At 46.4% G+C, this 23,316-nt stretch overlaps 1 protein-coding gene across 4 annotated transcripts in view; it reads left to right on the forward strand.

Moving 5' to 3' along the window:
• Positions 1–23,316, forward strand: part of LMCD1 (LIM and cysteine-rich domains 1) — a 68,138-nt gene that overhangs the window by 31,600 nt on the left and 13,222 nt on the right. Inside the window, exons 2-5 of one of the 4 annotated variants that reach the window (XM_011961274.1) lie at positions 574–662; positions 5,333–5,588; positions 15,857–16,192; positions 17,158–18,547. In XM_011961274.1, the coding sequence (XP_011816664.1) occupies positions 574–662; positions 5,333–5,588; positions 15,857–16,192; positions 17,158–17,178 (702 nt within the window). In that variant the 3' untranslated portion in view covers positions 17,179–18,547. Of the gene's footprint in view, positions 1–573; positions 663–5,332; positions 5,589–15,856; positions 16,193–17,157; positions 18,548–23,316 lie in introns of those variants that run through there. The other 3 variants (XM_011961271.1, XM_011961273.1, XM_011961272.1) reach the window with 3 other exon arrangements.

The raw sequence follows: 23,316 nt of genomic DNA on the forward strand, positions 1-23,316 counted from the left end.
TAAAACCTGTCTCATGCATTGTTCTCCTTCCAAAGGACATTTTAAGTGCTCATGTGATTTTTCAATGTTTTAGCAAAATATTTAAGTTATGCTTGGAGTTATAAACATTTGGCAGCATGCACGTTTGTTTGTGTCTGTAGCTTTGGTTTAATCACATTCTATCAATAAATCACAAATAAATGAGGGAGAGGAGACCCTCATTGGAGATTCCATTCCAGTGACAAGTGAGAATGGGGGAGGGTGGGGGATGGAACAGATAGATGGTCACTCACAGCAGGGCATTTCCAACCAGTCTTGCTGTTTTGAAACAGCACTGGAGGCTGGGAAAGAACCCCCATTGCATTCTTACTGGGAAGAGCCCCACCCTTCCACACTTGCCTACCCTCTGGCCCCATTCCATGTTCCCGTTTGGTCTTCTCAGTTCCTGGTAAACAGTTTGTGATGGCTTATTGATCTCAAGCCCTTTGAACCCCACACAGTCCCTTTGCCAGCATGCCAAGTCTTTTAGAGGTCAAGCATCTCCGGTCCAAGATGTTTGGAAGGAAAACACCCTCTTTTCTGTTCCTTTTCCAGATGTCCCTGGGCCAGCTGCAGTCAGCAAGAGGTGTGGCATGTTTGGGATGCAAGGGGACATGTTCGGGCTTCGAGCCACATTCATGGAGGTAACAGATTTTGTCAGGAGGGTCCCTATCTGCCTTTGTTACTTGGCTGTCCTCTCGGGAAACCCTGGTTGCTTTCTTCGCTGAGACGCTTTGGTTGTATGCGTTGTCAGGGAAGGATGGCTGCAGAGGGAAGGCTCTCCTGCTTGGTCCAATTCAGAAACATGAAACAAGTCCTTGGGGGAGGGTGGGGCGGGGAGTAAAGATGTGAAGAAGGAGTTTAGCACTTCCTAAACCATTTCAAGGTAGAGTCCACCAAGCCCAGCCCAGCAAGAACTGCTCTGGGAAGACCCAGGCAGAGGTTAGCTGGTCCCTTGTGCATTTGGGGTATGCCTTGAGGTTTGGTGGATGGGATTGATCTCCCCCCACTGCACCGACATCGCTGTTGATGGGTTTTGGTCTAGAGTGACCCCTGGGACAGAAAGAGAGGTCATTCTGTCCACAGTACTTAAAAACCAGGACCTGGTATTCGTATCCGCACAGGAGGACCATAAGATCCAGCTGGAGTTGGATTTGCAGAGGTTTTCTTTCTTTTTTTCCACTGATGATTCTGAGGACAAGAGTGAGGCTGCCACACTGCACAGTCCCTGGGCAGCACTCATGTCAGCATGTATGTGGACAGCACCTCTAGAGCTGTGCAGAGAATAGACTGTGAGACTGTCCCTGCAGCCCTAGGAGAGGAAAGTTAAGTTCTGTGGAGCACATAGCAAAGAAAGAGTTTTTATCATCACTGCTGTAGTGTTGCCTTGGGCCCTCAGTGGGGGAACAAAGTTTGGAAGGTGTTTTCGCAGCAGGTGACTTCCATTATGAGATGGGAAATATAAAAATAACTACTTACTCATGAACCGAATGGAATCTTTTTTATTTAAATGTTGAAATAGGCCGGGTGCTCAAGCCTGTAATCCCAGCACTTTGGGAGGCCAAGGCGGATCACGAGGTCAGGAGATCAAGACCATCCTGGCTAACATGGTGAAACCCCATCTCTACTAAAAAATACAAAAAAACTAGCCAGGCGAGGTGGCGGGTACCTGTAGTCCCAGCTACTCGAGAGGCTAAGGCAGGAGAATGGCATAAAACCCAGGAGGCGGAGCTTGCAGTGAGCTGAGATCCGGCCACTGCACTCCAGCCTGGGTGACACAGCGAGACTCTGTCTCAAAAAAAAAAAAAAATGTTGAAATAAACCAAAGCAGTAGGTATTAGGTATCTCCATTTTGTTGATCAGGACACTGAAAGCAGGCAATGGGGTGACAACTACCAAACGGCAGGATTTGAACTCAGATCTGTGTGTATGCCAATCCCATGCTCCTAACAGTTCTGCAGTACACTGGGCTATGAGCTTTCAGAGCAGAACTCTGTTCCCTGACTCCATTCCCTGACAGTTCCCAACCTCAGAGGAGCTCGCATCATCTTCTGGTTGCTAGGGACCTTCAAGGTCATCTAACTCAGGCTTCTATCCCCTGCAAAAAAATCCATCTATAATTTAAACACTCCTAGGAGGAGTTCTCCACATTTCTGTTTTGGCCATTTGAGCTCTTTCTGGCCTGGAAAAGTCAACTTCCTTATCATTTCAACCCCACTGGTCCTGAATCTTCTCTTAGAATCTCAGAACAGCGTTGATTCCTCCTCAGCAATTTGAAGACAGCTAGGATGTCTCCTTTTAGACTTCTTGAGCCAGGAGAAAATGTTATCTAAATACACCCACCGGTCAATTAAATCAGTTTTCCCTTCTCTCAAGGATCACAGTCCTGTGCTGCCTGCTGTCAAACATCTGAAAATGGTCGTTTGGCAGATTTTTTTCTGGTTTTCCAGTTGTTTAGGAAGAGAGGACAATTCTGGACCCTGTTTCTCATGGCTACAAGCAGAAGTCTCTTAGTATTGTTTTAATCCCTCCATTTCCTTGTTGTCGTACAAATGATTTGAACATCAAGTGAAGAAATACAGACTGAAGCTTGTAGGTCCTGCATATCAAGTGTCCTTGATTTGAAGAATCCAAATAGGGACTTGGTTTGAAGAATGCAAATAGGAACTTAAATTAGACTCAAATTGAAGCAGTAACATCACAGAAGCTTAGGAGGGAAATCCTGTTAAACTTTTTAAAACTCTCAATTGTTTGAAAGACCTTTAAATGACCAATGTGCCAGCCAACCTGGTTTAATAGGAAAGTCCATCAACTAATCATCACAGGACAGAATTCATTCTCAGGTTACCAATGACAGATTGCAGAAATGACCGTTTTAATACCGTTGAGGATATTTTGGGGTGTGCCTGTGTCCTCTACAATCTGGGCACCTGGAAAGAGTGGGATGGAGTGAAAGGGGTGTATCCCTCATGTATAAAGTCCCAGAAATATGCCTGGCCACATGAAGAGTGTGAATAAAAGGGGAAATTGTGTCAACACAGTTTCAAAGAGCATCTCAGATCTGTTAACTTTTTTTTTGTTTTGAAATGTTTTGCATTCCCAGCCTCTCTAATTAGCATCCTGAAATTCCACATTAACCGAAAAAGCTATGGGCAGCCTCCTCATCTAGTTCTATTTATGGAGAATATTGGGGAGGTCAGAAGGTCAGATGGGACACTGAAGAGTCAGGTTCCTCCGTGTCCCTCCATGCCAGGATTTCCTTCACTTTCTGCCTCTTCCTCCTCCTTCCACTTCCAGCCCTGCTATTCTCACTCCCCACCTGTCAACCCCTGATACTGCCTAGTGCCTGACTTCTTAAAGAAGCAGGTTCCTCGTGCCTGGCTCTGAAAAGGGATAAGCAAGAGAATATTACTGATTGTGAATAAAATGCAAAACAAAACCACCCATTTTTATTTTTATTTATTTAATTTTCTTTGAGAAGGAAAACCTCATTTATTCCCTGCAGCACCCTTAGGGTCATTTTCTCTTTTTTGCTACTGGAATGCATCCTTGAGATTGTCAATTTTAACATTTCTCCAATTGCAGCCCACTGAATGTGAACTTGTACTGCAAGCTTCTCCAGTAGCATTCAAAATGTCATGCCGCACATCACCGTATCAAAGTCAAGGAGTAGCTTTGCACTAAAGAGAGGTGTTTAACCTCCCTTAGCCCACTGTTTTCCAAACTCATGACCACTAAGCACCAAGCCTTTTTCTATGTACCACATAATAATCTCCCAAAGAACTGGCCTAGGCCAGTAGAACTACCCCCAGATTATAGGCAACTCTCTTCTGCCCTGAACGTATTGTACTTTAGTTTCCATCTGATTGTCTCTCCCTCCCCCATCCCAACTGTAAGCTCCTTAAAGGTCACAACAAGGCCTTCTTTTCATATTCAGTGAGGGGTTCCCAGTCTCTTAGCACAATTGACATTTTGGGCCTCATAACTCTTTGTTGTTGGAGCTGTTCTGTGGAATGTAGAATGTTTAGCAGCATCCCTGGCCTCTACCCACCAGACACCAATAGCACTCCCCTACCCCACTGGGACAATCGAAAATGTCTTCAGACATTGCTAATTCTGTCCTGAGGGACAGAATTGACCTTAGTTGAGCACCATTAATGCAGACCATCAAGGTATGTCCCCACTAGCCACACAATCAACATTTGTGATATTCGATCGGACGTATTTACTTCCTGAGTATAGGAGGGAAAAGGAGGGTTCCCTCGGCTTTGCCGATCATTCAGCTGCAGTGACCTCCCTTGCTGGGCCTCCCTCATCCCTGCAGTTGGCCTTGACATTGCTCACTTTACTTAACAAGCTCTCAAGTTGCATGCCGAAGAGCATCTGAGACCCAGCACAGCCTGCCCATGGTGACAGGCTGGAAAGGGAGGGGAGCAATTTTCCTCTCACGCCGTGGAACTCTGGATTTCTAAACCTTAACAGCATGACATCAAGTAGCCACACATTTTTTTTTATTGTCAAAGAGAAGCATGAGGCATTTTAGTAAACCTGAACCCTCCTCAGGATGTGTTTCCTTCTCCTTACAAAGCCTTCCCAACAAACATCCATCTCCCCAGCCAGAGGGGTTTTCTCAGCTCTCTCCCTGCTGGGTTCTGTTCACAAATTTCTTGAAGAAAATGTTTGCTACATTCTAACGTCAGTATTTATGCAAAAGAGTTTAAAAGTTGCTGAAGCTCCGGGCTATGATCTTGGGAAACAATTTTAATAATTCTTTAGAGCCGGAGTTAGCAAACTTTTTTGTAAAGGGCCAGAAAGTAAGTACATATTTTAGGCTTTGTGAGCCAGCTGCTCTCTGTTGTAACTACTAACTCTGCTGTTGTTGCCCCAGATCAACTACAGACAATATGTAAATGAATGGGAATGGCTATGTTCCAATAAAACTTTATTTGCAAGAGCAGATTGTGGGCCAGGTTTAGGCTATGGGCCACACAGACTCCAGCCCAGCTTTAGAGCATCTCTGATGAACAAATCAGCCTTTGCCATGGCAACCAGCAGGAGGGAAAACATGCCACTCTTTTTACCAGCAAAACTTGTATCCTACATTCCTCACTGATAGATTAATACAAACACTGTCATTTCCCAAATGCAAATCCCAATTCCAAAGGCCTTTTAGTCTCAGGTTACCATTTGTCTGCTGCTAACCTTTCCAACTTAAAGTTTTAGCTTGCTTTTAAAAGGGTAGATGCTGCTAGCAAAAGAATCTGCCTCTTTTTTTGGAAGTTAATCTCACTCATCTCTGTCCACCCACCCCCAGAAAAATATGCAAGTCTTGCAAATGCAGCCAAGAGGACCACTGCCTAACCTCCGACCTAGAAGACGATCGGAAAATTGGCCGCTTGCTGATGGACTCCAAGTATTCCACCCTCACTGCTCGGGTGAAAGGCGGGGACGGCATCCGGATTTATAAGAGGAACCGGATGATCATGACCAACCCTATTGCCACTGGGAAAGATCCCACTTTTGACACCATCACCTATGAGTGGGCTCCCCCTGGAGTCACCCAGAAACTGGTAAGAGAGCTTTCCCAACTAAGCAGTTGTTTTCCTATCCTTATAAATACTAGCTATGTCAAGTGTTTCTGAACTTCAAACATGGGGTGGCAAGAGATCAAGGTCACAAAAATGACAGGAGTGGCTGTGGTTTTAGCCCTGCCCTTATATTATGTGATGTTGAAATGAAAACTATCTGGGCCTCAGTTTTCCTTATCCATGAAATGGGTAGAGGTATTCATATGGACCCTAAGAGGCCTTGCAGCTCTAGTACAAGGGCAATCATTGTTCCATTTGGGCTCCTTACTTCTGAACAGGAGATAGTTTATCACTCAAAATTCTGAGTGCTTGTCTCCATCTGCAAGATATTCATTTTCCCTCAAAGGAGCCTGGGATATGCCCTTTGCAAACCTGTAGGAGAGCTGAGAAACAGTTCTCTCTTCTGCCTAAACGTGGAAACCTATTGGTCTTAGAAGGGAGAACCAAACTGGTTTTATACAACCTTGAACAAAAGCAACCAGAGAAATCTCAGGTAAATGATCAGAGAAACCCTGAGGAGGGCAGAAAGGACACAGGTCCAGAGAGAGCAAGTGACTCACACAAGGTTACACCCTAGCTGCTCACTGGAATCCCCAGGACCTGCAGAAGGTCTCCATTACCCAAGTCTCATCCTAGACCACTGAGTCAGAAGCTCCAAACTACAGAATCCAAATCATCAGATGTGACCATTTTAAATGACTCCCCATGCAGCCACCTTCAAAATCCAATGCACTGGATCAGGGCTCCTATAACCTCAACATGTGTAGATATCACCTGGGGAGCTCATCAAAATGCATCCAGCAGGTTTAGGGCCATCCTGAGATATGACATGCCTGTCACACTCCCAGGTGATGTTGATGCTACTGCTCCCCAGAACCCCACACGTGGAGTAACAAGAGGCTAGATGATTTCTGTAAGTTAATACAATTTGTAGAAGGTTCAACAATTTTAAAAATGCAAGCATGGCATTTAACTGAATATTTGCTGGAAGAAAAGAAGTGCCTTTGGAGCCCTTCATGGCCCTACCCTTCAGACTCTTCCATGGCTCCCATCACTGTGCTGTCACTCCCAACATCTCAACACCTTATGACACTCCAACTTCCTGCTTCCAGTGCTAGAACACACCAAGCTCCTGCCCTCCTTGGGGCTTTCACACTTCCTGATCCTTTTTTGAAAGGTTCTTTCCTTGCTCTTCCTAAATAGTCCTTCCCCAGATATTCAGTTTACAATAGATGTTACCTGCCATCCTATCACATTTTTTCTTTCTTTTGGTTTCTTTAACAACTTTTATTGCAAGCAGGTTATCCTTTATCTGTGCCTAGATATGAAGGCAGACACCCTGTCTGTCCTGTAAACTGTAACATCCCTGCACCCAGCACAGTGCAGGGTGCAGGATAGGTGTGACAAGTGTTAGTGCAATGTTACCTTTTAGGCCAGAGATGCTCCAAGTGTGGGCTGTGGGCTGGAGCTGTTCCACACAGTCTTTGTGACCTAGACCCAATGTGAGAATATATGTTGGGAAAATGTTACAGCAGTTTGACATGCAGCTATGTGATGGGATGAGAACTCATACCATTGAACAGAATTCCACGTGGTAAGACTCACACTGAAATCTAATGGGGCATGTGCTACATTCTAATCACATGAGAGAGACTACAAATCACTCTGCAATAAGTGAAAAACAAACAAACCTTGATCCTTCACCATATGGAGTTTGAGAGGCACAGTTCTAAGCTGTTGCCTTAAGGAGGGAAAATCCCTTCCAGATAAAGTGAAGAGAGGCTAAGATTTTTTTCTTGATCTGTACTTTTTGAAAAGGAAAAGCACATTTTAAAAGAACACTTCAGCATCCATGAACTCAATCACCCTGTAAGGCAGAGTTGTTTTACATGTAAGGAAACACAGAATGGTTAATTGGCCTTCAAAAGTTTTTAGTGCTAGACAGGGGCTGGTCCCGGGCCACAGAGCGTGGCCACAGAACAACAGCAGAGCCAGGACATGCCCGGCAGTTCTGAGCTCAGGTCTCCCTCCAGCTCCAGGTCTGGGTAAGCTATCAAGCAGGTCTCCAGGATGTCAGTGGAAACTAAAGCAATCAGCTCATGAAGGAGCCGTCTACGGGCGTCAGGGACTGGCTGGTGAAAACCCCAAACACATTGACCCCAGACTAATCAGAGGAAGGCATCGTCAGGCAGTGATTAATGCTGGCTCATAAAACCACATAGCTATAAAGAACCCCTCTGTCTGCTCTGCATCTGGGCGTCCAGGGCAAGTCACATTTCTGAGATTGGACAACTCTCCCTTGCCACTGACCTTCCTAACTTTTTTTTAAATTACTGAATGATCAAGACTGATTATATTTTGGGAATGGGACTGAATTTTGCTGTGTCTCATCCTTTGCAACCAGAAAGAAAGCCTGAGCGATTCTTAAGCCTTCAAATGCTGATAACAGTAAGCCTAATTGTGGATATTTGTTAAGTATTTACTGTCTACCAGCCACTATACTAGGAACTATCCATGCACAATCTCATCTAATTTTCCAGCACTGTTAGAAGTATACGATCATTACCCTCATCTACAAAGAAGTAAACTGAGGCTCCGGGAGAGGATGCAGCGATGCAGCTAGCCAAATGTCCCACAGCCGATTTAAGTGACAGAGCCAGGTCTTGAACTCAGGCCACCCTGACTCCAAAGTTTGGGCTCTTCCCTACCAATCCAGGCCAGGCCAGGCGAACTGGCAGGTGGGAGGGGAGGCAGGAAGGAGCAGATACTCTGGGTTAGCATTTTCGGGGAAGGCAATCATGAACAGGAAGCAGCTTGACTGTGGCTTTGAAAGCTAGCCAGGATTTGGGGGAAGGAAAGAGGGAGAAGACAAAGGAAACCAGCATCCACTGAACATTTGTGTATGTATCTCATGAATATCTCACCACTCCCTATTTGCTGAGAATGTTACAGGCCCATTTTACAGAGGAGCAAACAGAGGCCCATGAGGAGCCAGTGCAGGGGTGGCACTTCCTCATACCTCTCCACACCCATGGCAGGCATTGCTTATCAGTCATAGTACTGTTTCCCATTGACTCCTTATCGGCCCTCAGGATCCTTCTTCACACAGCACTCTAGGTCACCACTATGGGCTGGGGTTGACTTGTCAGATGAAGCCCATTTACTGTTCTTGGCTGCCAGCAGAAGAATCAGAAAGAGAAGAATCAGAACAGGGTCTCTGGATTCCAGATCCCATGTGTGTTTCACTGCCTAATCCAGGGTATAGGAGTTCCTTCCCTTCCACTTTGCTTTGCATTTTTAGTTTCTTTCCTGATACAGTCAGATTCTTGGAACTTCTCCACTCAACATGTCCCAGCCAGGTTGCAGAGCACCAAATAACTCAGAAAGGTCCTCAGGGGGCCAGGTACAGTGGCTCACACCTGTAATCCCAGCACTTTGGGAGGCCGAGGTGGGTGGATCACCTGAGGTCAGGGGTTTGAGACCAGCCTGACCAACATGGTGAAACCCTGCCTCTACTAAAAATACAAAATTAGCTGGGTGTTGTAGCGGGCACCTGTAATCCCAGCTAGTCAGGAAGCTGAGGCTAGATAATTGCTTGAACCCAGGAGGTGGAGGTTGCAGTGAGCCGAGATTGTGCCACTGCACTCCAGCTTGGGCAACAAGAGCAAAACTCCATCTCAGAAAAAAAGAAAAATAAAGAAAGGTCCTCAGGAAAAACATAAAACCTAAACCAACCTTCCCAACTGGTCTGGGAAAACGCCTCCTGCTAAAGGTTATGGGAACGTGAGGTGTCAGAGGTAGATAACGTGACGTAGTTGGGTATCAGAGAGATACCTGGGAGATTCTGTTTCAGAGTCAGAGCAGTGCCAGGTGGTTGACTCTGGCCCAAACCTCTATCCCTGTCATTCCCTTCCCAAGTCCATGCCAGTCAATCGTGGTTGCTTGGAGGGCTGTGTTAAGAGGGATTCTGAGGTCTTGATTAGCAACGTTTGTGAATAGGGAGCAGTGGTGGAAGTCTCAGACCAGCCAGGCAAGGCCAGGCATCTCAAAGTACACACCAGTGGCAGCTGGGTGTGGTAGCATTGACAATGCAAAGACAGAGAGGCTGAAGCCTTTTTTTTTTTTTTTGAGACTGAGTCTTCCTCTGTCACAGTGGCAGGATCTGATCTCACTACAACCTCTGCCTCCTGGGTTCAAGCAATTCTTGTGCCTCAGCTTCCCAAGTAGCTGGGACTATATGCCCAGCTAATTTTTTTTTTTAAGTTAAGATGAAGTTTTACCATGTTGGCCAAGCTGGTCTCAAACTCCTGACCTCAAGCGATCTGCCCCCTTCAGCCTCCCAAAGTGCTTGGATTACAGGCATGAGCCACCATGCCCAGCCCCAGCTGGAGCTTTGGGCTGCAAAAGGATCACTGGGTCCTTGGGAAGGGAAACTCCCTTTCTCCAAGGCTCCAGACAGGAATCACGTTACCCCTGCAGCCACAGACACCCAAAGCCAGTGCAGAGCCGTGAAATGACACCATGAACACAGGAGTCAGCTAACATCTGGCTGATTCCACACCCAGATGCTGCCCCAGGATCCCTAGCACACCAACGATTGTAAAGTTCAGAAGAAAAGGATGCAGGTCCTGGAATCCCAGAGAAACAGACACATCCAGGGAATGGGGGATCCTGTTACCACTTGATGCTTACACAGCCCGCTCACTCTGAAGTGATGACTAAAGGAGATGCCTCCAGAGATTGGGGAACATTTTTCCTCTTGGAAAATCATCCATCTTCTGGAGAGGCAGCAGAGAAGGGCTTGAGACCCATGCTGCTGGGTTCAAAGCTGTCTCTATCACATACTAGTTGTGTGACCTTGGGGAGGTTATTTAACTTCTCTGTGCCTCTGTTTTTCAAGAGGTAACATTAGTACCTTCCTGCTAGGATTGTTGTGAGAATTAAATAGGTTCACGTGTGTGAAGCACTTGGAAGAGTGCCTGGAGCATAGCAAGCCCTCCCTGAGTTGGCTACTTCTATCATCCCTTCAACTGCTGAACCTGGGGAAGTCAGCAGTCTTCCCAGGAGGGGCAGTTACTCTCCCATGAGCCGAATCAGCCTGGACGGGGCTGCTTCAGCCCTTGGTGTGAGAAAGATGCTAGTCAGGCCTGATCCCCACGCTAGCAGAGTGAGCCAATCTCTTGTTTCCACTTCTCCAAAATCCTTCTTTAGATTCTGGAAGCAGGGACAGGCCCTGGGCAAGAAGTAGGTAGGGGACAGTGTGAGCAAATTTGCCACCCGAGGCTACACACTAACGCGTCTCTGCAGGGCCCTGTGCCTGCCCCAGCCTCTTGGCTGTCCGGCTGCCACTTCCCACTGTCTCTGATGGTCACATCCTCTTTCCCCACTCACTGCTCCCAGAGAAGCCCCAACCCTGGGATGCCTTGTGTCAGAGCCACCCAGGAGAAACTTTTAAACTGTAGATAGATAGATAGATAGATAGATAGATAGATAGATAGATAGATAGATAGATAGATAGATAGATAGATAGATAGATAGATAGATAGATATAGATAGATAGATAGATAGATAGATAGATAGATAGATAGATAGATAGATTAGATAGATAGATAGATTTTGAGACATGTTACCCAGGCTAGACTGCAGTGGTGTGATCATAGCTCACTATAACCTTGAGCTCCTGGGCTCAAGCGATCCTCCCACCTCCGCCACTGAAGTAGTCAGGTCTACAGGCATGTGCCACCACACCTGGCTGATTTCTTAGTATTTTGTAGAGATGAGGTCTCTCTGTGTTTCCCAGGCTGGCCTCAAGCAATCCTCCTGGGTCAGCCTTGGAAATGCTGGGATTACAGGCGTGTGCCACTGCTCCTAGCTTAAAGTGCTCATTTCTAGGCCTCTTCAGACCTCCTAAATCAGAACCTAAGGATAGACCCAGAAAACTTTTCACAAGGTCTCCCAGTGGTTCTTATACACCCTAAGGTTTGAGATTCTTCAGACCTACCTGGCTGACATATTTGTGTTAGAAGCCACCTGTAATTTCCTACTGATCAAGAAGGAAGCTACCAGACACCCCAGTCTCCTAAGACAGGGTCAGGATGAAGCCCTTTCCAGATGTTTCTGCAGCTGTGTGATGCACAGGGGCTTCTGCTCGTCCATGTGGTTGGTGGACTATCTTGGCCTCTTTGACAGGAATCCACTGTCTCCTTCCCCTTTTCCGAGCTATAAATTCGGGTTAGTGATACTGCTCTTCTCTCTCTCTTGGTTGTGGTGACTATTGAGTGAGACTGCCGGGGATTTCTCACGATAGTCCGAACCCTAGGGATTACACAATCTACCCTGAACTTTGTAGATGAGGAAACTGAGACCCAGGAGATACTTTCTTGGTCTGACACAGAGCAGCAGGAGGACTGGACCTAAAACCCTGACTTCCTGACACTCTACCACCCAGGTCATCTCTTCTATCTGAGAAAGCACCTTGAAAAGCATTCAGAAGTGTGCAGACATACCTGGGATTAACTGGGTATGCTATGAGCCTATGGTGCCAGAAGGTGTCTCAGACAAGTGTCCTCTGATGCTTACACAGCCCGCTCACACCTCTAGGGCAGAGCCACCAATGGGGCATCTGCAGCCACCACTCAATTTGAGTCCCACAGGAGCTCAGGTCACCTGCCTCTCCCTTTTCTATGCTGTTTCCCAGAATTTATTTACTATGAATCTCAGCAGGTACCAAGCCCTAGACTTGTACTCCCCCACCCCACAACAACCCTAGCTTCCTCACCACTGCTCCCTAAAATCAGACAGCAACAGGGTCTGTACGATATGCATTTCAGCATGAATTTCTGTGTTCACTCCCACAGTTCCCAAATGAGTCCAGCCCCAAGTGATAAGCTACGGGCCAGATGGGTTCTAAGAGGATGAACCTAGCAGCGGCCACCTAGGTGATGGGAATCAGGAGACCAGGTGCTAAGGTTCAGAGTCAGGGTCAGGCACAGAAATGGAAAATGGTTGTCCGGGATGAAATGAACAATTTGCCTCTCACAGTTTCTCAGGCTGTGGCCCTGACCTGTATCTTCCCCTAATCTCTCCATCCCTGGGACTCACCCAAGTATAAGAGTTCTGTTCAATAAAAACAAATATATAAATGAGGTCAAATTGGACAGTTACTTGTGAACACATTAATATTCAGACAGTTACCAGTTATATGATGTGGAAATGTTATTGACCTGAGACTTTGTCGATTCTACTATTAGAAGTTGCCTTTACATATTTTTTAATTAATAAACCATGAAAAACCTTATGTCAATAATGATTTAATTATACTTTTCTAAGAAAAAGCAATTTTATACAAGGTTGACTTTTTTTTTTATTAGGAATGTTGCCCAGGAGGTAAATGAAGTAAAAATATTCAGTTTTGAGAGAAACAAAATTCATGTTACAAAGATAGCAAATCTAAAATGAACATCTACTTAAATTACACCATTCTGATCAAGAATGTTAATCTCTGACTATAACTTGGAGCAGAGTAAGAGCTCATTTAAGCCTCTCTCAGGTGTTAGCAAAATTCATATTTCTTCCTTGAGAATTCTTAAGTTTTGCAAAAGCCTGAAGCAGCTGAGAATCATCCACCGGCCTTTCCTCAGATATCTGTCCAGTGCTTGAGAATCCCAGTTGTTTATCTCACTCATTTTTTTTGTTTGCCAGTATTTTATTGAAACAGTAGTTCAAGTAAGGTCCAGGAGCCAACTTTTTGCATCAGAGTTACCAGGAGTCTTGTTTAAAATGCAGATTCCTGTACCCCACACCTAACCTACTGGAGGGAGATCTTGACTAGGGCTTGGTGCCTGGGAATCTGCATGTTAGTAATTTTTCACAGGGTTATTGTACACTGTGTCCATTGAGAGACACTACTTTGACATGTGTAGCTGGTGAATTTGACTGTAATCACAGATTTGAAAAGAGAAAAGCCACAGATAGAAAAGCAAAGAGGGCCAGGTGTGGTGGCTCACGCCTATAATCCCAGCATTTTGGGAGGCTGAGGCAGGTGGATCACCTAAGGTCGGGAGTTGGAGTTGGAGACCAAGTTGGCCAACATGACGAAACCCCATCTCTACTAAAAATACAAACATTAGCCAGGCATAGTGGCTCACGCCTGTAATCCCAGCCACTTAGGAGGCAGAGGCAGGATAATCGCTTGAAGCAAGGAGGTAGAGGTCGCAGTGAGCTGAGATCATGCCATTGCACTCCAGCCTGAGCGACAAAGCAAGACTCTGTCTCAAAAAAACAAAAGCAAATAAAAACAACAAAAAAAAAAGAAAGAAAAGAAAAGAAAAGAGAAGAGAAAGTCAGTAGCATGTGGATCAGGGGTGTCTAATCTTTTGGCTTCTCTGGAAGAAGAATTGACTTGGGCCATACATAAAATACACTATCACTAAGGATAGCTGATGAGCTTTAAAAAAATCACAGAAAAATATCATAATGTTTTAAGAAAGTTTACGAATTTTTTACGAATTTCTGTTGGGCCACATTCAAAGCTGTCCTGGGCCATATGTGGCCCATGGGCCGTGGTTGGACCAGCTTGGTAGGTCCTATGGTTCTGTTAAGTAATCCTACAGCCACTCTAGGATTTACAAGCCTCATTTTCACAGCTGAAGAACCTGTGCAGAGAGTCAGCATGACATGGCCACAGTCACACTGCTGTGTGTGACAAGAGAGGGCTTTTCCTTCTGGGGGCAGGGGGAGGTGTAAGTCCATGAGTGAAGGTAGAAATCAAGCCCATCAATTGTGGGGCCAGTGAGAAGAGAGCGCCGAGTGGGACACAGGTTTCGTGAAGGCAGCCAGCTGGCATTACTTGTCATTATACTGTAAGAGTTTTATCAACTGGCTACTGTCTAGCAAATGATACTAGAGAAGAGGTTTAAAAATAGCAACTTTTCTTTGGGGATAGAGGCAAACTAGTAAATGTAATTATTACTATTAATTGAAAGTCAGAGAACAAAGCAAAATGAGCTTTATTCAAATTCTGATGGAAAACCTAGCCCATGAGTAAATATAAACTCCTTTCTCTTTCCAGTGCCGTCCAAAATTGAAAACTACAGTGTTCCTTGGAGAATAAGCGATAAAATAATGATTATTATTAGCAAGTAGAGAGCTAGCTACTTAACGAACAGATAGAGCACACGTTAGCAGGTGCAAACAAGTGTCTCTTTCTCACACGCAAGATTGTTGCCTGTCCCACACTATGACATGGGCTGGTGCGGTCACAGGAGAAACAGAACCCACTGACAAAGGACTCATTTTAAGTGGTACACACGCACAGAAAATAGCATTTAAGTACATTAAGTACAACCCTGCTTGTTATTTGTTCCAGGCAGAAAGAAGACTGGGTGCCCTTATTTAATAAATATACATAGGAAATAGTCTGGAAAGATAAACACAAAGTTGTTGGCAAGCTGTTAGCATGAGCCAATAAGGTGTAAGTTTTTAAAATCCTTTTTAAAACAAAGGACAGTCATATACCACTTAATGCTGGGGTTTTGTTCTGAGAAATATGTCCTTAGGTGATGTTGTCTTTGGGTGAATGTCAAAGAGTGCACTTACACAAACCTAAATGGTGTAGCCTACTACGTATCTAGGCTACACAGTGTGGCCTATTGCTCCTAGACCACAAATTGTACAGCATGTGACTGTACTGAATACTATAGGCAATTGTAACACAATGGTCAGTCAGTATTTGTATATATAAACATATCCAAACCTAGAAAAGGTACAGTAAAAATAGAGTATGATAATCTTATGGGACCACTGTGGTGTGGCCCATCGTGGACTGAAATGCTGTCATGTAGCACATGATCGTACAGTATGCATATGGCAAAGTGCATGCGTCTGATGTGTACAGCTTGACGAACTTTGACACAGATACTCTTCCATGGCCCTATCACCAAAATTGAGACATAAAACACTCCCTACATACACAAGGTAGCTAAGGGATGCATGTTTTTTCTTTACTAAAGTTTTTTTCTCTCATGTGTGTATTATTTGTCACAATGGACAGTATTGCTTTTGAAATTTTCTAAAATTACAAAAGTAATCTAACTGCATTAAGTTAAGAAAATAGATTGTGGGTCTTTCAGTTGCTGAGAATGCTGGAAGAGAATGCATTTTTAGTTTTAGGTAGATTCTGTCATAGTTTCTTTAACTGATGAAGCCCCGTCCACATCATGTTGTCCCTTCCTCCTCCTCCTCCCCCCTAGGGACTGCAGTACATGGAGCTCATCCCCAAGGAGAAGCAGCCAGTGACAGGCACAGAGGGCGCCTTTTACCGCCGCCGCCAACTCATGCATCAGCTCCCCATCTATGACCAGGATCCCTCGCGCTGCCGTGGACTTTTGGAGAATGAGTTGAAACTGATGGAAGAATTTGTCAAGCAATATAAGAGCGAGGCCCTCGGCGTGGGAGAAGTGGCCCTCCCGGGGCAGGGTGGCTTGCCCAAGGAGGAGGGGAAGCAACAGGAAAAGCCAGAGGGGGCAGAGACCACTGCCGCTACTACCAACGGCAGCCTCAGTGACCCGTCCAAAGAAGTGGAATACGTAAGTTTCTCCCGTGCTTCCAGCCAGGCTGAAACCATGCGGGCCTGGGGCTGGACCGTCAGGGCCCCATCACAGGACTTTGTTCCCTCATTTGTGCATTTATTCATGAATTTGTGCATTCAGCAGATATTGGTTACTCATTTACTCTGTGCCAGGCACAGGCCCATGGAAAATGATACAATACCACTGCCCTTGAAAGGCTCATAGTCCAGTGGAGGTCACAGACAAAACCGACACAGTTTAGAGAAGGGACATCTAAACCTGCGTGGTGGTGAGGGTAAGCTTCAACAAGTTGGTGAGGTACAAGCCAGTCTATAAAGAATGTCTAGGGGCCATCCAAGCCTTCAGGCTTTGAAGGGAGGATGTGTACCCTGTTAAAGAGGTGATCATTTGCAAAAAGAGCCAGGAGTTCCAGAAAGCACAGTGCATTTTGAGGATTAAAAGAAGTCCCACGTGATTGGAAGTGTGGCATGCTTGGGGAGCTGGGGACACAAGGCTGGGAAGGGCAGCAGAGGCTGGATTTCTGGAGGGTTCATTCCTTCCATCCATTCATCAGTCAAATACTGATTAGCTTGTATTAGCTGCTATGCCCCAGGAAATCAAACAAGCAGAGGACACTGTCCCCAAACTGCAGAATGCCACGAAGTTAGGACTTTATTCCAAAGGTCATGGACAGGCTTTTGGTCAGAGGTACATGGTCCATACTGTGCTTGCAAAGTTTCTTCTAGCAGTGTCTTAGTCCATTTTCTGTTACTTATAGCAGAATACCTGAAACTGGGTAATTTATAAAGAAAAGGAATGTATTTCATACATATGTGGCAGCTGAGAAGTCCAAGGCCGAGGGGCTGCATCTGGTGAGGGCCTTCTTCCTGGTGAGCACTCTCTGCAGAGTCCCGAAGTGGCTCAGGGCATCACGTGGCAAGGGGGCTGGGTGTGCTAACTCAGGTCTCTCTTCCTCTTCTTAGAAGCCGGTCCCACTAATGTGATAACCCATTAATCTATTAAGCCGTGAGTGGATTAATCCATTCCTGAGGGCCTGAACCCTCACGATCCAATCATCTCTTAAAGGCCCCACCTCTCAATACTGCTATGCAGAGGATTATGTTTCAACATGAGTTTTTGGAGGGGATGTTCAACCCATAGGAAGTGGCAGTGTGGAAGAAGTGCTGTTGAGGAGTGAGCCACTGGGGGCCATTTTGAGAAAACAGGAGGAGCCAGTGCTGGGGAGATGAAACCTCATGGCTGGTTTGTCTTAAACTGCCCCACAGAAGGCGAAAGGAATGCTTGAGGCTAGTGTGCACTGTATTTCTGGTCCCCAGCCCCTGTTTTACCTTTTGCTCCCCCTGCCCCGTCAACCAAGTGTCCTCATTTGTTTCTATGGCAATTAACTTTTGGAGATGGAAGTCCCAGCACATGAGAACTCCAAGCACATTATCTACCTTGCTGAACAGACTGGCAGTCACCCATGAGCCAGGTGACCCAGGGAAATGCCAGCCCAAACGAAGCTGCTGCCACATCTAGAGAGGGTTGTACTCTTTCTCCCTTGGAGTCACTCAAGCTAATCATCCAAAACTTGCATCTTCCATCTCCAAGGCCCATCTTATTAGCACCATCTGGGATTGCCATCCAAGGAAGTGTTTTATCTGAGGACTCTAAGACCAAAGAACAAGATTTATTTCCTCTACTACAGATTTGGCAGTGACGCATAAAAGGCCCATTTCTCGGGAAGAATACATGTCCTAGGGATGTAAAAAAGAAAAAAATATTAGATCTCGTTACCATGGTCTATAAACTGGTCTTCCCCACCCCACCCTGATCCTGGCTTCTGTCCACCCTCAAATAGCTGTTTGTTCATAAACCCTAAATACTAGATAATTCCAAGTTGGAAGGAGACCTCTAAGTCGTCGTAGTATTTCCAAATCGCCATTCCCGAGAGACATGTGGATCTGACATCGTATTTTATCCTTGACTGAGCCTCGCACATTTGCTCAGCGTTGAACAAAGACAAAGGCAGCGCGAGCGCCCGGGTCCTTGCCTACAGTCAGTTTTAGGAAATAACTGTGACACTTGAGAAGCATGTAAATAACAATACTAGACAGTAAATGGAAAAGGCCAAAGTCAGAAAATAAGTAGGGATTCCAAAGGAAGCCTTTATTGGTTGGACTGGGCTGGGCTAGCTGTGGGAGACAGACTTCTATGTCCCTGCCCCAACCACAGTTTTAATTTAATTATTATGTAATTAGTGAATGAATGTCTGTCATCCTCTGTAGATGCTGAGGTCTTGTTCATCTCTTTATTTGCAGTGGCTGTCATTGATATACATAGCAGTTGCTCAATAAATATGTGACCCATGAATGAAAGTTTGAACTGAAGCCTAAAAAATGGGATCTAGTTGGATGGGCAATTTGCCTAGGGGGACGGCATGATTCCAATTCCACATTTATTAAGCCCCTGCTCTGTGCCAAACACTATGCTCACACTGTCAGGGTCTATCTTTAATTCTCACAGTCGTCTGGTAGGGTGAATTTTACCAAACCCATTTTACAGGTGAGATTCAAAGATACACCACTGGTGTAGGTAACTTTTCTAAGATCCCATGGTTTCTATGGGGCAGAACCTGGATCCAATACCCTTTCTGTGATAAGATGCTAAGTTGTAAAACCCTGCTTGTTATTTGTTCCAGGCAGGAAGAAGACTGTGTGCCCTTATTTAACTCCCTTTTCACCTCCTTGAAGCAGGGGAGTGAATCCTGATAAGGGTAGCTAGATAGGCTGACAGGCCACAGACAGTGTGTTCCCAGCAACCCCACCATTAGGAGTGGGTATGGGCTGCACTCCCTGACCCGTCTGCCTTGCCTCACCAGCATTCACATCAAGTGCATGTGTGTGCTGGCCGCCCTATACGCTTGTGCCCTCTCCTTTCTCATAAAAGGGCAGCATAGAACAATTACCAGAGCCAATTACCAGAAGCCAGAAAGCCTGACTTCTGCTCCCCTGGTGAAGGGCAATGATTTTTGCAAGAAGTGGTCCAGGGATTCAACTTGAAAATAAAGGTGTGGGGAAGAAATTGTAGGACTCAGCCTGACACCCCAAAACCGAACAGAGATTTATGGGAGAAAAATGAAGGGCAAAAAGAGAGACGTGAACATACGGGAACTGTAACACTTGCCTGTTTATCATCTTAATCATGTTCACTCTGATTGTCGTTAGCGTCGGCAAGTCCGTGGGCATTGCCTGAACCGAGGACAGGACTAAGCAAGTATCTGATTTAAAGCTTACAACTGCCCCACGATGTGAAGTGGCTGTGCCTCCCCAGGCTGCTGGGCTTCAGAACTGGGATTAAAATGAACATCTGCTTAAAATCAAGTCTATGTTCTTTCCCATTTCCCAAAGCTTATTCCTAAGAGAGCTACCAGATATTTTGGACCATAAAAGGATCATGTGGCTGGCTCAGGAGACATTAAAGTGAACATGACACTACGTGAGTTTCTTTACAGCAGGAGTGAAAGAAACTATATGGGTTTCTTTACAGCAGAACTTCTCAGAGCCTTTACTAGGCCAATGCTGTGGTCCTTAAACTAAAATCACCTGGAAGTCTTGTTAAACTCCAGAAGCCTGGGTCCCACTTCCAGAGCTTCTTAGTAGTAGGTGTCGGGTGGAGCCTTTGCATGTGCATTGCTAACAAGTCCTTGAGTGATGCTGGTCTGGGGCTACACTTTGAGGACCGCTGCTAACAGTGTTAAAAAGTGCCTTAGCACTTTGGGAGGCTGAGACGGGCGGATCACGAGGTCAGGAGATCGAGACCATCCTGGCTAACATGGTGAAACCCCGTCTCTACTAAAAAAAAATACAAAAAACTAGCCAGGTGAGGTGGTGGGCACTTGTAGTCCCAGCTACTTGGGAGGCTGAAGCAGGAGAATGGTGTAAACTCGGGAGGCAGAGCTTGCAGTGAGCTGAGATCTGGCCACTGCACTCCAGCCTGGGCAACAGAGCGAGACTCTGTCTCAGGAAAAAAAAAAAAAAAGGCCTTAGATGTGAGCTCAGCAGAAATGATATCACCAATTTGGCCTATAGTGAGAGTCTAGATGGTAACATGGGCATTTTCCAGATGTATTTGGCTTCCTGGCTCTATGTATGTATGTATGTATGTATGTGTGTATTTTGAGATGGAGTCTCACTTTGTCGCCCAGGCAGGAGTGCAGTGGCACAGTCTCGGCTCACTGCAAGCTCCACCTCCCAGGTTCACACCATTCTCCTGCCTCAACCTCCCAAGTAGCTGGAACTACAGGCACCATGCCCAGCTAAGTTTTTGTATTTTTAATAGAGACAGAGTTTCACCATGTTAGCCAGGATGGTCTTGATCTCCTGACCTTGTGATCCACCTGCCTTGGCCTCCCAAAGTTATGTATGTATTTATTTATGTGGGATAAATTGGGGGTGGATTACCCCAAGTGAGCCCATCTTTGAGAATGCTGCATAACCCTTCCTGTTGCTGGAGAGTTCTGGAAGCACAGGTGCAGAATCTACCACACTATGCTCTGTACCCTATCTTGACGGCCCCCATCCCTGATGACACTAACTCTCTGCAATCTGAGGCCAGGGCCCCACTTTCCACTACACCCACCCCCCGACACGCACCAGCTGTGAGCTCCCTCGGCTCCCTCCCACCTTGTCCACCTGCTGGGGAACGTCCTTCCTCTGAGTCCTTGGGAGGGGGCCTATCGGAGCTATGGCAGGGTCTGCCTGCCAAGTCCTCCCGCCCAGCCCCCCCCACCCAACCGTCCCCATTGGAAGATAATGTCCACACCAGAGGAGCGTTATTGCCAAAATGCCTGTGGGGAACTCCTACTAAGGGGCCATGTTCTGAGTGAGCCCAGATAACAGTGGTGGCCAGGTTGCAGGACGCACTGCCGTCTGAGCCCAGCTCACCTGCATGACCAGGACTGTCAGTTACACAATCTGAACACAGTGAGCAGATTCTGACCCCAACCCCAGGCCAGCAGACAGGCCCTATTGACAGGACAGGGCCACCTAAAATTAGCCTTGACACCTCTGACCATTTCAGAAATGAACGAAAAGCTGTGGCTGTCCATGCCTACCTCAGGCCAGTCCTCTGAAAGTGTTGTTATTACACTGAGGTTAGGAGAGGCAGGATATCATGGGAAGTTCCTCCGGCCACCAAGTTGTCAGAGTAATCCTTCTTCATGGGGCAATACCAAGCCTGAAAACTCTTGGTCCCAGATGCTACTGCACCTGCTGCCACCCCTGAAGAAGTGAGCCCTTTTCAATCAGTGAGGCCAATACAATTCAAAAATATTTAGTCTCCCTCTCTTTTCCTCACTTGTCCCATTGTGTAGGGATGGAGGGTAGGAAAGAAGACAAGATGAGAATCAAGGGAAGAAAGGGGAAACTGTGAGCCTGCAGCAGGCACTGTGCAAGGTCTCAATCTCTTTTTTTTTTTATTTTTTTGGATACACAGCTCTCACTCTCACCCAGGCTGGAGTGCAGTGGCAGGATCATAGCTCACAGCAGCCTCAAACTCCCAGGTTCAAACCATCCTCCTGCCTCAACCTCCCAAGTAGTAAACCTCTTTAACCATTTGTAACAACCAGCGAGAGAGGTTGGGGTTGTTAATACCCATTTCACAGATGAGGAACCTGGGGCACAGTGAGGTTACCCCACTTGCTGATGATAGTGGGGCTTCGGTTCAATCCCCAGTCCTTCTGCTTCAGTGGCAGAATGTAGTCGGAAGCCGTCTTGGGGTGGGGCCTCAGCAGGGTAGGTCCAACCATGCCACGGGGTATATACATGAGTGTTTAGGTTCTCCAGGGTGGGCAGCAGTGTTTGGGGTAACTCGCAGCTCAGACCACTAAGCATTTGGGAGCCTCTTATCTGCATACTGAGAACAATGAAAGGACTCCCCTGTCCACCCCCAGTTCCACCCACTGTGGGTTCTTGTGGGCCTTTTGAGTATCAGAGATCTCCATGGCCAGGGAGCTGCTGACTCCAGCAACCTGGACCCATCGTACTCACCAGGCTGGTAGGAGTCCCTCGCGCACTCTCCAAGCCCTGCACTCCCCACCTGGATGGAATTGATGGGCTCCTGAGCTGGGTGGGCAATGATCTTAATGTTTTGACTGTTAGCAGCTCCACCGAGCCATTGCCCTGCATTTAGAGAGCTCGCTGAATATTTTCTCAGAAATAAAATACACAGATTTCCCGGGCATGGTTATTTTGCCCAGGAATTTCCGCCTTTCTCCACACCCGGAACTTGTAACTGAAGAAAGGGGAAAGAAAGCCAGAACATAGCCTTTAATGTGATCTCTACTCTAGCATTTACCATTCCTGTCGGGCGCCTCCCCGTCTTGCCCCTTCCCCAACCACTCCTTTCTCAGGGCAAGTGACTGCCCCATAAAAGCAAACTTAGGAGGATGACAGTCCATTGAGAGAAGTGAAGATGTTCCCCACAGTCATAAAAACGTGTGAATATGGTTTGAAATCATCCTCCAGGATGCTGGGAGCACAGTCTGACCCCTCTGCCTCATTTCCCCACAAGAATGCTGAGAGGAGGACGGGAGTCCTCCGTCCCCTCCCTCCCCACCAAAGTTCTGCCTCTCAGATGGAAACTTACAGCAGCTGGCGGCTCAGCCCAACTCCAGCCCCAATAGAGGGACATATTTGTGGGCAAAGGACTTCCAAGTCTTTGTCTAAGCAGATGTTTGGCTTGTGGGCTCGGCAGGCGGGCTGGCTGGCTTTCCTGCCAGCTCCACTTGGGAATTTGAAACTGCCACTCCTCCCGACTTAGTGAGCCCCATCTGAGCTGGAGGACAGGAGGGTAAGAGGCCCAGAGACAAGCCTGGGGTCATTCACCCAGAGGAGTCCCTGCTCCCCACAGTCCTGCCACCCCTGGCTTAGGCATCATGGGCAGGAACCTGGGGGCAACTGCAAAATCACTATGGTTACCAGCTTCTCGGCATCTGCCTGTCTCTTGCTTTGCAGTGGAGATACTTTAGAGACTTTCAGGGAGATCTTTTTTTTTTCCCAAAGAAACTTCCCTTTCTCCCACTTTTTATACTATAAATACTTTCCCATGTTGCCACATGGCCTTCACAAGCTTTTTTTTTT

Source organism: Colobus angolensis, unplaced genomic scaffold, assembly GCF_000951035.1.
Source record: "Colobus angolensis palliatus isolate OR3802 unplaced genomic scaffold, Cang.pa_1.0 Scaffold544, whole genome shotgun sequence".
NCBI lineage: Eukaryota > Metazoa > Chordata > Mammalia > Primates > Cercopithecidae > Colobus > Colobus angolensis.